General features: G+C 56.7%; 6 protein-coding genes across 6 annotated transcripts; 4 read left to right on the top strand and 2 right to left on the bottom strand.

The window, feature by feature from the left end:
- Positions 1-1,865: 1,865 nt before the first annotated feature.
- Positions 1,866-4,446, top strand: GGS23DRAFT_88967 (uncharacterized protein). The gene is made up of 2 exons (XM_051521376.1): positions 1,866-2,398; positions 2,592-4,446. Exons 1-2 carry the CDS (start codon positions 2,066-2,068, stop codon positions 4,197-4,199), a joined length of 1,941 nt encoding a protein of 646 aa, XP_051371425.1. The 5' UTR covers positions 1,866-2,065; the 3' UTR covers positions 4,200-4,446.
- Positions 4,447-5,581: 1,135 nt separating this feature from the next.
- GGS23DRAFT_89009 (Sec20-domain-containing protein) lies at positions 5,582-7,633 on the bottom strand. Its single transcript, XM_051521377.1, has 2 exons — positions 7,131-7,633; positions 5,582-7,004 (listed from the first exon to the last, which is right to left on the bottom strand). Exons 1-2 carry the CDS (start codon positions 7,463-7,465, stop codon positions 5,969-5,971), a joined length of 1,371 nt encoding a protein of 456 aa, XP_051371426.1. The 5' UTR covers positions 7,466-7,633; the 3' UTR covers positions 5,582-5,968.
- A 466-nt stretch (positions 7,634-8,099) lies between these two features.
- GGS23DRAFT_597499 (putative ribosomal protein YmL44, mitochondrial) lies at positions 8,100-8,451 on the top strand (the record flags this gene model as incomplete). The annotated part of the gene is made up of 2 exons (XM_051518631.1): positions 8,100-8,280; positions 8,336-8,451. The coding sequence occupies 2 exons, from the start codon at positions 8,100-8,102 to the stop codon at positions 8,449-8,451; spliced, it is 297 nt and encodes a 98-aa protein (XP_051371427.1).
- Positions 8,452-8,796: 345 nt separating this feature from the next.
- GGS23DRAFT_597500 (inorganic pyrophosphatase) lies at positions 8,797-10,033 on the bottom strand (the record flags this gene model as incomplete). The annotated part of the gene is made up of 5 exons (XM_051518632.1): positions 8,797-8,938; positions 9,010-9,093; positions 9,157-9,500; positions 9,615-9,734; positions 9,851-10,033. The coding sequence occupies 5 exons, from the start codon at positions 10,031-10,033 to the stop codon at positions 8,797-8,799; spliced, it is 873 nt and encodes a 290-aa protein (XP_051371428.1).
- Positions 10,034-13,710: 3,677 nt separating this feature from the next.
- Positions 13,711-15,417, top strand: GGS23DRAFT_571527 (uncharacterized protein). The gene is made up of 2 exons (XM_051516582.1): positions 13,711-14,989; positions 15,086-15,417. The coding sequence occupies exon 1, from the start codon at positions 14,196-14,198 to the stop codon at positions 14,811-14,813; it is 618 nt and encodes a 205-aa protein (XP_051371429.1). The 5' UTR covers positions 13,711-14,195; the 3' UTR covers positions 14,814-14,989; positions 15,086-15,417.
- Positions 15,250-16,386, top strand: GGS23DRAFT_89463 (uncharacterized protein). The gene is made up of 4 exons (XM_051521380.1): positions 15,250-15,426; positions 15,481-15,775; positions 15,841-16,035; positions 16,096-16,386. The coding sequence occupies exons 1-4, from the start codon at positions 15,337-15,339 to the stop codon at positions 16,218-16,220; spliced, it is 705 nt and encodes a 234-aa protein (XP_051371430.1). The 5' UTR covers positions 15,250-15,336; the 3' UTR covers positions 16,221-16,386.
- Positions 16,387-16,659: the final 273 nt, after the last annotated feature.

Below are 16,659 nucleotides of genomic sequence, written 5' to 3' on the forward strand. Positions count from 1 at the left end.
CTTCTATAATTTTAAGCCAGAAATAAATAAGTTGAATACTGGCCCGGCGGAAAAGTCAGTCGTGTCGAATACGTCCCATCCATGCTGCCTACAGCACCGCCTGAGTTGCCGGTAGTTCTTTAGCGAAGGAGCGGGAACAAAGAAAACGAAGGAGAGAGCTCGTGCGGATTGTAGGTCAGGGAGGCTGCATCAGCCAGCATCTCGTTGTGCCTACCGCCCACCAGAAAAAAAAGGGGGGGGGCGTGGATTCATCAATTGTCCACACGCACATCTCACCCCCTTCAGGGAAACACCCAACGCATACCTCTCTATCCACGGACCGGCCCCTGGATCTGTTTCTGCTGTCGACCTCACCGCACCAGGACCGGACCCTTCCCTCAGGCGGAGGAGGTGCGCAGACAAGCCACAGACTACATACATCCTACATGCTTGTGTATATGTATGTGCACAACACGTACGTATATACGCAGAGGAGAAAGAGAACGGCTACATCGCGAGCAGCGCCGGCTAAGCAGGGCGTCGTGTAGCCAGCTGCCGCACATCCCAACTAGGCAGATATCCTGCAACAGGTTCGTGCTCCCGTTACTCTTATACCTTCTCCTCTTTCTCTCTCTCTATCTCTCTCTCGCGGGCTCTCCCACTCACATGACTGGCCGTCGCTGCACGCCTCCCCGCCCCCCTTCCCCCCCGTGGCTGCTGCGTCACCGTCAGAGACAAACCGGGTTTCTCATAGACCCATGTCTGCGGCTGCAAGCTGCACCCGCAGTGAGCCGGCTGGGCTGGCCTAGCCTGCTGGTAAACTGAGCAGCATATCGCGCCCTGGGCCCCTAGGGGGGGATGGCATTTCCAAGTCGCCGGAAGCGCAGAGATAGTTATATATATAAAAAAAAGGAGTGTGTGAGAGGGAGAGAGAACGAGAGAGTCAAAGTAGGCCACCGATACTGGGAAAATTGCTGACCCTTCCTCCAGGCTAAGAACCGTCCGAAGAAGTTTCCCAGTGCCGTCTCAACTCGTCAAGATACAAAAGCACCAGCCAAGCTTCTCGACACCCTTGTTCTCTACCCTTCCAGAATTACTCTATACCGCCAGAGTAGAGTTCTAGTTCATATTCTTGCCCACGTCCTTTAACCAACTTCTACTTCTGACTCTGACTCTTCCCCTTCCTCTTCATCCCTTCTCCCCGGGGCCCCTGGATCCCCTCCGTCTGGCACAATCCCCTATCACCCCCGGCCGTAACGTCACTAGCACGCACCTACGCCCTGCGCACGCGTGCGTCAGATAGGGGGGCAGGGTTTGAATCTCGGCCTTCGGACTGCCCGCTTGTTGTAGTCATCAGAGACAAGACAAGCCCGGATAGACAAATCCGAGACGAGCCGTCAACCCGCACTGCTGTTGCGACCAGTAGAGAGAGAGCGAGAGAAGAGAGATACTTCGCAGACTCTCACCGCTGGCCACACAGACACCCGTGCTATACCCACCTCTTCGTGTACCTACGTTCGGTCTTATCGCCCTCCCTAGCTGCAAGCCAGCAAGCTCATATTCGAAGACATAATCGACACACATCGAGACCGCATCTCCTGAATTGGGAACTTTTTTTTCGGAGGAGGGGTCTCGGAAGTGAGAAATACGCTCAACTTGGATTGTTGCTGTCTGGTCGATTTCCATATCAACTTTGAAGAGGTGCGGCGCGCCATCACTTGTCGAGAAGAGAGATAGAAGGGGGGCGCAGAGAAGGAGAAGAAGAAAGCCCAAAAGCAACGACTGGATAGCTGAAGAGAAAGGTATCTCTACGACTTATCCTCATACTACTAATCTACTCTGTTGCTGGAGAAAGAAGCCAGTGGTTCTCCTTAAAGGGGGCTTCCTTTAGTACCTACTAAAATCATCCTAGATTCTCCCCAATCTTAACATCTATCAACCTCCTCTCCTCCTCCTCCCTCCTCCTCCTGTGCCGCTATTACTATTATTACGCTTTCTATCCCGAGGCCCCCACTTTGGCCCAAGTCCTACTACGTATCCATCTTGCCTATCGTCCGCTACCGTCCCGCGGGGAGGAACCGACGAGATGGAGAAGACCGATCCGCCGTCCCCCGCGCCCTCGAATAGCGCCAACAACCTCTCTGAGGCCGCCGATGACATCTTCCAAAGCCAATTCCAGCAGCTGATCCAGCATAACGCCTCGGCTCCACCCATCGATGTGCACAACCACATAAGCTCGAACCCACACTCGCGGTATTCCAGTCCGGCGCCGCAGCCGCAGTTGACCATGCCCGTGTACGATCACGGGTCTCCCTACGCCGCGACGGCGGCCCCTTCCACCTCGTCGTACAGCGGCTATCAGCAGAGCTACATAGAGCCCAGCCCGTATCCTCAGTTACCGGATACGACGTCATCATTGGTACGTATGTCCCATGTTATGAAAGAAACTGTAGAAGAGAAAGAATGAAAGTGTGAACGGCGTGAACGAGTGAATAGAGAGACAAGAGATTATATTTAGTCCCTTTGTCCCCTTTGGTCTCAACCCCTTTTTCCTTCGAGGTGCGGTCGCTCCCCTGGCTCATGGCTTGCTCTAATATAAAAAAAAATTCAAGACACCTCACAACGCATACAGCACTCCTGCGACATCTCCTCCAACACCTATACAGAACGACGCCATGACGACGAGAAGCGGTAGAACTATCAGCAGCCGGGCGCACAGGGACACCCCAGTGCTCGGCCCACAGGCATCGCGCATCGAGAAGTCGTCACCTCGACCATCGAGGGGGGCAGCCGGCGGAGGAAGCCGGGGCGCTGGCGCCGCCCGAAAGACGAAAAAGAGGAAAGGGAAGGGAGGGGCCGGGGATGAGCCGGCGGTGGTGCTCGAGGCGCCGCTGAGCGAGCTCGTTAAGGATGTCTCGAACGTGACGGACACTAACATCGAGGAGTACGTGAACCGGTCGCCGGACGTACGGCAAGCCGAGGTGCGCGACTCGAAAGAGGGCAAGGTCAAGCGGCCGATGAACGCATTCATGCTGTACCGCAAGGCCTACCAGAACCGCACCAAGGAGTGGAAGAAGCATGACAACCACCAGGTCATATCCCAAGTCTGCGGCACCAGTTGGAACATGGAGTCGCAGGAGTTGCGCGACCAGTACGACGCGTGGGCCAAAATTGAACGCGCGAATCACAAACTCGCCTTCCCCGACTACAAGTTCGCCCCGGCCAAGGCTAAGAACAAGAAGCTTGTTCCCGGCGGCGCAGGAGCAGACGCAGGCGGCCGCGGCAGCAGTAGGGGGGGCACCGGCGACTCGGACGACGGCTCCGATCTCGAGGGCTATGAGTGGGACGTCAGCGCACCACCGTCGCGCAATGGGTCGCGGCTCGGCAGGCCCTCATCTATATACGATCCGGACGCCGAGTATCGGCCCCCAGGGGTGGCGCGGCCTGCATACGCGCTCCACCACCAGTACGCAGCACACTCGCCGTCACCGCACCCAGCGCGGCTTTCGTACGCACTCCACCAGCAGCAGCCACCGCCATTCCAGTACGCAGGGGTCGGGCCCGGGAGCAAGCCGCGGCCGGGCGAGTACAGCACAGGGCTCGGGTATTACCACCACCAGCAGGCGAGCGGATACCCCCAACACCTCCCAGCGTACGCTAGCAGCAGCAGCGGTATGGCGCCGTCCCATGCCCCGGCCTTCGTCGAGGGTATATACATGAACAAAGCGAACAGCTCGCCCGCGACCTCGTTCCACGGCTCGCCGGTGGACCACTACGGGGAGATGATGGGGCCGGGATACGGGCCTCCTCCTCCGCGCCCGGCCTCTCACCTGCACGCATCGCTCCCTCCGGAGCCTCCACACCACCACCACCACCAGATCGATCCCTCGCTCATGACGCAGTCCGGTGCCAGCGGCATCCACGACGCGTACGACGCGCTAGGGATCTTCGGCGGAGCTTCGGCGGTGGACCAGGGCAGCGACTACGGTGGCCAACACCCGCACCGGCACGCGGCGGTGGCGGCCGACACGGCATTCCGGGCCCACGACGGCAGTGGAGTGGGGCTGGGGGCGGTAGCGACGACAGACCCGTGGCAAGATGACCCTCTCGCGGCGGCCGCCAGGATCGACGACGGATGGGAGACGTTAGCCGCGGGTGCCGACTTCCACCTCGACGACATCGACGGCTTGCTCGGGACGACAGACAGCCCGGGGAGTTAGCTTGGAGTCCTTTTTCTCGGAGGGGCCCTAGATACCTAGCTGCTAGGGTTTGAGAGGAGATATGATGACGCGAGGAAGACACGGGAAATATGAACAAGTAAGAGGAGAGGGGAGAGGAGAGAGTGTGTGTGTGAGTCTCGAACGTTTTTAAAGGGGAAAGGGCGTAAGAGAAATAAAGGTGGGAGTTTAGGTTGTATTTAAATCGTATCTGGTTCTCGTGGCTCTTCCACAACCTTCATTCTTGTGATTCCTCTTGAAAGATTTGTTTCCCTGGGTTTTCTTCTCGTTTTCACCCCTTTCTAGGGAGGCGGGTGGGAGAGCAGGGTGTTCTATTTGGTGTGGTTATTGCCGTTACCGGGGAGCTCCTCGGCCAGCCCCCGCAGAAGCACTCTTGTGTGTCTGCCCATCTTGGCGTTGGCGTACGTGTTGTCGTGTTATGCATGCGCTTGTTCTGTGGTTAGAGAGGACCGGGCAGGGGAAATTCGGCATTTTATCTACTCATCGTTGGGCATAGAAGAAGGGCCGAAGTGAAGTGAAGTGAGAGACCAGAACTGGCCGGCGAGATATGTAATGGTGGCGATGATACCCTCATATCCCCTCCTCTCTTCTTTTAACAACACCAACTCAACTCGTCCTTGTCGATGGAGGATAATGAGAAAGGGGATCCGTAATGTCCAAGTCTCAACACAGACTTTGTCCCGGCTCGGTGAACACATACGGCACATAGGCATAGCTAAAGAGAATGAAAACGCCGGATACAGATGTAGCATGCACAAACTTGGTTGCTTTCCTAATCCAGGGGAAACGTAGACACGTAGAAAGACAGAGGGAAGGAGAGAAAGAGGAAGACGGGGACAAGAAGAATAAGAATGGGAAGAAGAGGGAGGGGAGCTTGGTTGTGTACGAATCTTCTTTCAGCGACGACGCGGAGGAGAGGGCGAGTGACAACTCACCGCCGTGACCCTCGCAACTTGGGTCCCACGGCTTGTCTCCATTGTGCCGTTGACCACGAGCCGTTTAGAAGATATACAGCATTGCTTTGAATACTTGGCGTAAAGGTGGCATTTAAGGGCGAAAGGCAAAGAGACCTAGACCCCGGCCGGGGTCATCTTCCCGCCCAAGGACAAAGGAATAGATACGTAAAAAAACGGAAGCCGGTCCGGCCTCTCCCCCCGGCCAGCTCGCGCCCGCCTCGCATGGGGAGGGGAGCACCGGCAACCGGCGAACCAACCAGGGTTTCGGACGGCAAGCAGATGTTCAAAGAACCAGGAAGCCCGGTAGAGGAGGAGAGACGGGTCGGGGCCTCTCTGGGTGGCGTGTGTGAGTGTAAAGAAGTACGTGAGGTAGTAATGATAATGAAGAGAGGAGTTGGTGGATGACGGGGCGGATTTTAATATACCTGTCGAAACGGACGGAATATCTGATATGCGGCTGCCGGGTATTATCTCGTTCCAGTCTGACCAGTCCTTGCCTCCACTTTACGTCACATCACCCCTAACCCTGTGGGTTATGTACCCAATTATGTACCTATCTACAGGTATGTCAACTGCCTCATCTTAGAGCTCTCTCCTTTTTAATACGTCTCCTTCTAGATAGAACAACACTAGGTGGTGTTCTTCTGACGATGATACAAATACAGCGATTACGTGTGTTAAAAACTACCAATCACCCCCCTCACACCCTTACCCTACTCAGTACACACGGGGATAAAGGGCGGTCGAAAAAGAGACAGGTACACTAGCTAGAATGCTAGTCCTCGTTTCCCAATCTTACAGCTCATCCCTACGCCTCTCGCTGCTGCTGCTGCTGCTGTCGTCGCTCTCTCGCCCGGTGCTACCGGGGTCATCCTCCATCACCCGTTTCTTCGGATTGGGGGGCTCGTCGCCACGGCGTTCCCTCAGCACGGTCCCCTGCTCCCCTTCCCGCTCTGCCGGCCCTTGTCTGTCGCTCTCAGCCTTCTCATCCTCCCCTGCTCCCCCCTCGTGAGGCTCCTCCGCCGCCTCGTCGATTACCTTTCCAACATGCTCCACCATGGACTCCGAGCCGGGGGATTCCCTCAGTGGCTCTGACCGAAAGTTGACCTGCACGGTTGGAGCCCCTTCGCCATCCAGCTGCGCCCCTCGCGCCGTCGTGGTAGCGTACACTGCTACCGACTCCGAGCCTGGTGTCTGACTCGCACTTGTATCCACACCCTGCGACGACCCCCGTTGCGCGATGCTAGCCGTGCTCGTCACGCCGAATAAGGCACCTCGGAAGAGCAGCTTGAGCGGCAGCCAGACGAGCCACCAAGTCGGGCCCCAGAGAAGCCGACGGAATATGAGCCAGGCGACGGTCACGACAAGCAAGTAGAAGGCCGACTGCAGGTACCAAGTGTCGGTCTTCTGGCTCCTCAGCAGGGTGCCGAGGAGCGCGCGCGAGCTAGACAGCATGGTTTCAAGGCGCGAGTAGTTGTCGGATAGCTGAGACAGGGCGGCGGTCGACTCGCGCAGAGCAGCGTGCGCGAAGTCACTCTTGGACAGCTCGGCCGCCATCATGTCATGCGTGCGTCGCAACGACTCCGTCACGTCGCTGCTGGCGTTGAGCATCTGCTCCTCCTTGGAGCGTGGGGCCCGACCCGCCCCCGGTTTGCGCCGACCCGGCGGCGCCGGCTGCGGGCCGGCTTCCGGCGTCGCAGCCCGGGAGGACGTACCCGACGCCCGGGGATTGCGGGAGAACGAAGCATACAGCAGCTCGCGCTCGCGCCGCTGTGCGAGCTCTAAGTTACGTTTCGCCGAAATTTGGGCTCGTCGTAAGGCTTTTCGGCACCTATAGCGGGGTTAGCCTTCCATGTCCCATAGTCACAGAGTAGCGTATGCAGATGTAGAGATTATCGCTAATACATGTGTGGGTGCGCGGCAGCGGCGGACAGGGAACGGGGAGAGCAAAACACACCCTTGCAATTCGAGCCCAAGTCGATTGGCGCCGTCCGTCAGGCGATCCCTATCGTGCGCCAGCTCGCCGCCGGACCGATTAGGCGGGATGTCTATTATCTCCTCCTGGAGCAGTTCCAACTCCTCCTCCTGCTCCCTGAGCACCTGGTTAATCTCGAGGCTGAGCTCGGTACCGACGTGGTCATCCTCAGCACTATCGAGCGGCACAGATCCCGGTTGGAAGTGGAAATTTGCCAGGCGGTCGATTAGCTCCTTGAGCTGGTTTGTCGCGTCCTGTAAGACGGTGAGACGGTCTTGAAGGTCGGTAAAGCGCCTCGCCAAGGCCTCAGAAGACATATCGATCTGTTTGATCTGAGCCTAAAGCCTTTAGAAACTGTTCGAGGTGGCGCGTCCCGCATATGGTAATTCAGTCGCGTTCGTAGACGGGGGGGGGGGAATTCAAGCTGTGAAAAAGCCACAGGCAAAGGTAATTGATAGGCTGACGACGGATTTTGTTCCTGTTCCCCTTAATGGTGACGTTGCAAGTTCCCCCGTGCAATTAGGAGCATTATGTACATATGTAGATAGGGTGGGGATTCATGTGGCTGTGCACCACGCGCCATGCACCGCCACACGAAATCCAGGGCCTGCCTGGGCACCTAGATGTATGTACTTAAGTATCCGATCAAGGTGGACCGGAATTTTACATCGTGACTGGAGGCACGATATCTTGACTTCTCGCACCCACAAGATCCGTCCCATCCGCATATATGTGAGGAGGCGAAGGCAAGAGTCTGCCCTCGGTTCGATGCGCAAGTAAGTTCGATCACACAGCCTTCTGCTGAACTTCCTCACCGGCAATTCCGCATGTGCCATGGGTCTGTGGTAATAACCGGATATATACCTATCTATCCACAGGTAGCCTGGAGGCGGTCATCGTATCCTACCAACGACTCGGTCGATACCTCTATCTGTCGGGGAAGCCGGCGCCATGATCACACAGTTCATCACCGAAGTGAACGTTAAGTTCAACCCCTTCTCTGCAGCCTCTCGAGCCACCAGGCTGTTCTTCAACTGGCTCCCCGCCAATGCCCGGCAGGCCGGCATGCAAATAAACACAAAACTCCTGCCGCGGAGTTCGACCGAGCCAGCCACCCTTCACATCAAGTTCAGTACGTCCGATCCTGCCCCCCTTACCGCCCGTGTTCCCGCTAACACCCGCCGAAGAGGATGGTAAGGAAATGCATCTCGACGGCGAGATACTCGGCATAAAAGGCATCGTGGAGGAGGTCGATCGGCATTCACGAGCGTTGCAAAAACAGGCTGACTTGGCCGAGGGCTGATCGCGCCGTCTGTATCCGTAACTACTTGCACTACCGAAGAAACCATCGGGCGCTGTCCGCCTAGGCTCGCAACCGCATAGCGCTTTCGTAAACCATCTAAAAGGACCACCATACTATTAAATATCCTTCTTTCCGGTCAGTCACACCATGATGGCCAAATCATGACGGGTCAAGGGGACAAATTCGGGCATCATGTTCTACGAATGGGAGCGTCCCCGCTAGACCTATCTGCATTGCAACTAAAGGGCGTTGCGCCGAGTATACTAACTTGGATCGTCCATAATCTTGAGCTCCCGCATCCGCCTATGAAACTTTTCTCTACCGTAATCCACAGGACTATCTAGCTCATGCGGCGGCGCCGCTGATAAAGAACCACTTGTCAATAGAGCTGTCAATCTTCTCCGGAGGAAGATCCTCATTGGGGGGCAGAGGAGGCAATTGGTCGGGGTTAACGCGACTCGGCGAGTGAGCAACGGTCAAGTTGGTCCTGAAGACACGTCAGCCGCGCGAACGAAACGGAACGACCAATCTCGTTGTAACCTATCTGTGTGTACTTACGTGGAAATCCCACCAGGCAAGGTCTTGCCGGTGATCAACCTCTCCCACGCTTCGGCGCATTCGCGAATAACGTCCACGGCGTAGCTAAGCGGTATTCGTCAGCGACCAAGGGTGCTCTTATAGGTCATGCGCGGCAGTTACACTCACGTTTTATTTTTGCACTCGCCGGTGAAGGCGAATTGGTTCTCGGGCTTTCCGTCTGGGATCTTGTAAATGCGGAACCATTCATTGGTGGCGCGGAGGAGGCCGGGGAGATGGCGCTCGACATCCTCGACGTCGTTCAGCTTGGGGGCCAAGGGGTCGTTCACGTCAACGACGATGACTTTCCAGTCAGTCTCCTCTTCGTCGAGAAGGGCCATCACCCCCAGGACTTTGACCTGCTTGATCTGGCCGGGGTAGCCGACAAGCTCCCCGATCTCGCAGACGTCGAGGGGGTCATTATCTCCCTTGGCCTTGGTCTCGGGGTGGATGGAGTTGGGGTCTTCCCAAGTCTAGAGGTGCGCCGTGATGTTAGTAATAGTAAGTAACCATGCGGAGTAGTAAGCAGCGGAGAGGACGCGCTCAGGGTACCAGAAAACGAAAACGGGCGCAAGGGCGATATTTACCTGAGGAAAGGCTCCGTAGTTCCAAAGATAACCCTTATGAGGGAAGCAGTTTCGGACATAGCGTAGCTTTCCCTTCTTGACATCCTGTTTAATAGGATTCAAGAGCTCGTCCTTGGAGATCTAGAGGCGACCGGACGAATGGACGGCCTAGTTAGCAAAAGCGAGCAAGGCTGATCGGCAGGAGGGGTACGTCAAGGCAGGGCAGGAAAAGGATGACAGAAAATCAGAGTAAATACCTCGAGCTTTGCGTTGCTCCATCTAGGGATCTCGACGATCATGTTCAGGATGGTCTGCTCCTGGTTGGCATAGAGAGGAATGTCGTGGAAGGGAGACAGTGGGATGCCATCCTTCTCGATGTAGACGCGGTGCTCCAGCGTGTTGGGAGCAGCGACCTTACGCACGCTGTAAGGCGAAGCCATGGTCGGTTGGGGGGCTGGCCTGCGATGCTCTCGAGACGGCTCGGGCGAGGATGAGGAGGAGGAAGTCGAGAAGTGGCGAGCCAGCAGTGCAGCGCGATGGGATGCAATTGCGGCAGGGGGGAGGGGGCAGGATGTTGGAGATAGCGAGGGCGACGACGAGGATAATGTTGTGCTTGTCGCAGTTGTTGTTGCAGCAGCGGCAGCGGCGGCGGTTGTTGTTCTTGTAGGAGAATGGGGGGTTGGTGGTAGAGATGGCATAGGTGGAGGAGGGTGAAAATTGACGGGGTCGCTCGAGGACGAATGGAGGGTGGGAAAAGGAGGGGGAGGGGTCGAAGATGCGTTGTTACTGTTGCCAGTGCTGTGGCCGGCGCGGTCGCTGCTGCTGGTGTGGTGCAAACGCTGCATGCACCGGCCCGCCAACTGGGCGGACGGGATGGCGTGATTGGCTTGATAATGGCAAGTGTAGACCGGCGGCTTCGCTAGTGGCAGGTACCGTTCTGGCCGTCGTGGGTCGCGGCCGCAGGTGGTGCCAGGTGTCTGCAGTGTACGTGGAAGTCGAAGCAGCGGCAGCGGTCGCTGAGTGGGAGCAGCACGTGGAGCACGTGGTATAGGCGACGGACCCGAGCTCCAAGGGTTTACTTTCGTGCTGACCTGTGCCAGCTTCCTACCGTAGTGTCGCGGGACGAAACTTCGTCGGGCCTCGCGTGCGCACGAATGTAACATGGATGGCGATTGGCTCTAGAACGGGAAGGGTGAAGGTCCCAGACGAATAGGTATGCATATATGGGATCTCGGGGAGGAGGCAGAAAAGGAGAGGAAAAAGCGGGATTAAAAAAAAAAAAGAATGGCCGAAACAGGCCTAGGTAGCCAAGCAGGTCCGCGGCACGCAGGTATTGCTCTGCTGTCTCGGGTAATCTAGGTAGATGATATCTGGATACCGAAAAGAATCGGGTGCGCATCCGCCCTTTTACCGCTCTTTTGCTGGTTCTTCTTGGCTTGCCCGCTCGCGAGGAGCAGCTCGTTCGTAGCTGGTCGGGAGTTGCCAGGGGAATGGTCGACGTGCCGTCGTCCGTCTCTGGCTCGTCGTCGGTCGGGAGAAAGGAGCATTACTGATTGCATGGCCTACCTTTTTGTGACCTCGGGGAAAAACCTGATGCGGGGCTAGTTCCAGCGCAACCCGGCCTTGGCTCTGCCCACCTACCTGGGGTACCTAAAACCTCCCCTTAGGTACGCGGGCCAAAGTGCCTTTCGTCGTGCCTGGATAGGTACCCACCTGTATATAGTGGGCTGGGCAGATGCTTGGAAGACGCGCAGGTTAGGCCGTAGCGGTTTGGCGGGCTATTGTGTGTCCTAACCGCGTTACGGTAAAACGCAGTAATGTGAGAGTTGTGACAGCTGTGACACGGCTGCTTCCACTTGTGCGTGTGGAGCAATCTTGGTGGGGGACGTGGGTGTCGTCACAGCTACGCCCCCAGCTGTCAGGTGGGCATCTTACAGTGCGGACGGCCCGACAAGTCGATGCGGCCCCACTAGCAAGCTAGGTACGTCATTGCCCACGAGTATGTGGCGGTTAATAGAATCGTTTATCCGGCCGATGTAGGGCCACGCCAACGTCGAAAAAAAGGTCTCGTGGGAGAGGAATTGACTTCTAGAAACCATCCCGCGTTAGAAATTTCCCCTATGCCTTGCCTAGAAAGGCCGAGAAGCCCAGAAGAGGTAGACGGTTGAGCTATAATTGAGTTATAACACACAGTGTTACGTATTGGAGGAAGGGGGGAGGATACTAACCGCGATGAGCCTTGTTGCTCGTGCCGAGCGGACATCCAAAAAGCACGCTGCAGAACCACCGACAGCGCCGATGGCGACGCAAAAGACCACTTTTCACGCGAGAGATTCGAACGCCTGGCATAGCTCCATATCCGCAACCTAGGATCCACCCGGTTCGAACCAGCCGGTTACCTGGTGCCCCCCTCCCTCCGGCTCGCCGAACCAGATGCTTTGTGAGACCGATGACCAAGATCGCCTTCTGGCGCTGGACATTGAGCTGACCGTCTACCCTCTCTCTCCCCTTCTCTTCCGCCGCTGCCGGGCTTAGGTATTAATCCGTCCCGAGACCCAGCGCGGCCGTAAATCGAAGAGCCTCGTACTCCTCCCTCTCCATCGGTCTGTGTATGCGTCTCGCCTGCCCCGTCCGTCCTCGGCTGGTCAGCAACGTTGTAGCGCACTGTCGCTGGGGTTTAGACTCACTAAGTGGAATCATCAGGATTTTGCCTACCAACGCTCTCCCCTCTAGGGAAACCCTCGGCGCTACGCACCCCAGAGCGCCCGTTCGCGGGTGATTGAAATTGCAACCCACGACACCAGCCAAAGCGCGCGGAGATCGCCTGGACTGCGTCACTAGGTATCTGCGCTGGGGAGAAAACCCCGATCCAGTGTGAATGACCCGAAGCTGGGACCCCGACGCGCGGGACCGGGTCGCACTACTCCATCCCGATGAGGGCGGGCGTAGCAGACCCTTCGGCCGACCATTACAGGCGTAATTGTTACAACCTCTGAGCTCGCCGACGACAGCGAGCATCCGCAGAGCATGGGACCCTTCATCGTACTTGATGTTCTGGGTGCTCGGAATGTCTCTCTCTTGTATGCTGGCCTGGCCCGACGCCCCTCTAGGTTTCTAGAAGAGCGCTGGGGAGAGGTGTGGTGTCGAGGATGCTGGGGAGGGAAGGGAGAAGAAGAGAAAGGAGGGAAGAGAGGGGAGGAGAAGGGGAAAAGGAAAAGGAACGGGGGGAGGGGAGTCGACGGCCGTCACACACACACACACAACACGTATACGTAGGCTGGTTTGGTATTACTAGCACCGGGCCTTTTGCTAGCATTCTCGCTCCATCCGACGGTTGCGTGGGGGGGGGGGGGAGAAGGCGGAGATGCTCCTGGACCGGACGATGCACATTCCTGCGCGCGCATGCACCACATATACATATATGTAGATACATCTGCCCGTTTTCGGTGAGGAGACTGGCCTTTGGGCGACTGACGCACGGGAAGGGTCATGGGTCAAGGGTGGCCGCGCCCATCACGGTAGGATCGCGAGGGTGCGGAACCAACGGGGCGTTCCACGCAAGCTAGTACCTTTGATCGCGGAATACCCTGCCTCGATCTGTAGGCATCACACATAGCTACCTAACCTCTAACATGCCTACATATATGCATGCACTCGTACATGCCTACATGGGTACGGATGTACTGGTATGTCTACCTACGAAGGTAGGAGGCAGGTAGGTACCTAGGTAGGTAGGTACCTAGGCAAGGGAGAAGAAGAAGAATCGAAAAGGTGACAGCAGCGATGGCAACAACAGCGACAATAACAACAACAATACCTACCTACGTGCCACCCTCTTACATTTACAAATATGTGTAGGCAGGTCCGACAAACCCATGCGCGGGTTCTCTCACCAGATCCCCCGGCAATTTTCCAAATCGGTTTAGCAAGTCCTGGGAAATTGTCGCGACGATGCCGCAGGTAGGCTCTTTTCCTGATGGTGTGCGGCCGCACAGTTCGGGGCTGTCTACCTGCTCGCAACGGCTCGTCGCAATTCTCGGTGAGAGTTGTCGCGCGTTGCGCTCCCACATGGTGCCTCACAGGAAAAGAGAGAAAGAAAGAAAAAAAAAAAAGGAGGGATATAACTGGTCAGTCCGGCGAATAAATAAATACCTAGCAATAGAGAGGCGCTCCCGGGAACCCCTGGCTGAGCTGGCCCCGTCACATGATTCGGCGTCCCAGTGGCCTGGGTGCGACGGCAAATCACTGGCGAGCCGTCAGACTACCCGTTCGGTCGGGACCGGGGTATCTATAGGTCGATTCAGCCCCTAGGACTGGCGCATCGCCGCCAATGAGCGTGGAGGGGCCGCGGTGCCTGTTCTCGAGAGGTACTCGCAGGTGCGGGCTTTGGGGTCGTCCTCGACATGAGACGATGTCTTAGCAGCAATTCCTGACAGTTCACCACCCGTGCCCCTTTGGTCGTCAACCTCACTTATCGTCGTTTTCCCCCACTTCAGCTGCCGAAGCGACCCGCTGGCGTTTGCTGATTTGTCTCGTGCACGGTCTGACAAAGGAACGTACCTACATATACAGGCGACTTACACGAGCCACGCAACCGCCGTCATGAGCAATAGCAACCTATCCCAGATCACATCCGAGATCCCTGACTTTATTGGCGGGCTCCCCAAGAGGAAGTCCAAGGGCCCTGCCCCACAGGATGAATTCGACCAGTACTTTGACTATACACGTTTCTATGGCGACGCTCCAGCCGCCGATGCCGCCTCGCCGAGCCGGTCTGACGCCTCGTCCATCCCCGGGCTCACCTCCGGCTCTTCGGACGAGGACGGCGCCCCTTCCCCCCGGCCCGCCGAGGACACCCTCAACTTCAAAGCAGCCGTAAAGCAGATCAAGCAACACGATGACATCTTCACCGTGCCCGCGAGGGAGATCAGACCCAATGGCGGAGAGCCGTATCCCTACACCGTGGACATTGACGGTACCCTGGGCTCAACTGGGGCCGACCTTCAGGGATCCGGCCGTAGCAGCCCCCTGTTCCCCGCCTCCTCCAGTGGGGCAGGATCGCCGTGCCATAGCAGCCCTAGCTCCGCCTCTGCCGACTCCCCGCTGAGCCGTGGTAAGCGGCATCGTCCCCTAGAAAACCCCGAAAAGGTTGCTCAGATGCGCAGAATTGGCGCTTGTTTCCGGTGTAAGACGCGTAAGGTCACTGTAAGTGAACCGTGACGATTTCCCCGGTAGCCGCTCGTCCTAATCCGCTCCCAAGTGTGACCAGCAAGTCCCTTGCTCGCGCTGTATGGCCGATGCAGCCAAATACGGCCACGACGACGGCGACCTGGCCGAACACATGTGTTTCCGCCGTCCTTCCCCCAGCAATGACCACGTCTTTCAGGTGATCTGGAGTATGTGACCCTCGCTGCCCATGTCTTGCTTTTCTTCAGAGCAGATTCGCCTCCAGTTCTCCATAGCTAACCTTTTTTTTTTTTCTCTTTCCACAGAGGCGGACTCGAATCTGTCTGTCGTGTCGCAGAGGGGTGTCCCTCTAAAGTGGGAAGTTTTCTTCGGACAGGGTAACATCCTCGGGCAGTCCTTGCCTATCTCGGTCTCCCAGGACGAAGGTCACAGTCTCGGTGGAAACCTGAGATGTCAGAGGGGGCAAGCCGGCCAAGGGCAGCCCGCTCCCCGATACGTCTGGAATCCCGAACAAGCCCCCGAGGACAAGGTACTTATCGAATGGGCCTCGTGCCAGATGCTCGGCGATGGAGCCTCCGACTTTCAAACAGCTCTGGACGCCCTAGTTAGAAACTACGCCCGAAGCGGGCAGTCCTTCCTACCGCATGTCAGCATCCTGTTTAGCTATCCTCGCCGTGTGTACATACTGACTCGCTATTAGTACGATCTTGTTCGCAAGGTTCATGAAATGAGGTGTCTGTACAGAATTTGGAGCCATCAGAAGTTCTTCTACCAAGGCTCTGGACCTTGCTTAGATGAACTTCCCGGCCAGATTCGCCAAAGTCTAAAGCGGATCGCGATATCCAGGATGAAGACGCGCGAGGTCGACGTCCTAGCGCAGTTCCGGAAGGCCCTTGACTCTGGGCTCAAACCCGAGGAGCGGCTACCGATCTGGGCATGCATGATGCAATTCATCCTCATGTACCGAAGTCTGTTCGACTTAAACCAGTCAGAAGGTAATGGATAGCCCCATGGGCGCACATGTAGCATACGGGGAGAGTACTAACCGTCTTGTTGTCAGACCTCCGTGGCGATCCTCTACAAATACGGACCGTCACGACGAACCTCTTTAGCAATTTAGTGGTGATGTGCGAAATTAGCTTTGGCAAGAAGAAGCCGGAAGCCATTGCCGATGACGGAAACCCCGCGACCGGCCCGATCAAGAGGGAATTGAATGCCGACTTTAGGAGGGTGGAAAGTCGACGAGATGAATTCTGTAGGTGAACCGAATTTCGTCCTGGAGGAAGTCCGGTGAACTGACATCCTTCCTACTTAGACCAGAGTTGCAGTAACGATCCTCGTTCCTGTCGGCTTGACCATCTCTTGGGTGTCCTACTAGCCGGAACCCAAAGAGGTGCCACGCGGTCCGGAGCTCGAGCACCGAAGCGGGCCAGACGATAGGCCCGGTCCCGTCGCCGGTCTCCGATGTTTTCTTTGTTTTTTTCTCTCTCTCTCTCCATCTCTCTCTTCGCTCCCTCTTTCTTATGTCTTTTCATCCGGGCTTGAGAACCGGGTATGAATACGGATTTCACGATGGGTTCTCCTTGGCCTAGTGGACGTCAGTGATTTAGCAAAGGAGTTTAGCGACAGGCTGATACCCACTCACCGCATTTGAGCTTGCATTATGCCTTATGACGATGGGGGAACATAGTGCATTAGAAGGCATATTACCTGTTCAACGACACTCGCTGCCGGGATCAGCGTCGCGGGGATTACTGGGCACATTCCCTATTCAACACGACGAGGGTCGGTGTTGTTTCGGCTGCCCTTTTGAAGGGTATCGTGTATGTAGTCCGTTTATGGGGTCGTACGCGATGCTCTTCGGACAACTATGATGATG

Source organism: Durotheca rogersii, assembly GCF_024521655.1.
Source record: "Durotheca rogersii strain YMJ 92031201 chromosome Unknown GGS23scaffold_12, whole genome shotgun sequence".
Lineage (NCBI taxonomy): Eukaryota > Fungi > Ascomycota > Sordariomycetes > Xylariales > Xylariaceae > Durotheca > Durotheca rogersii.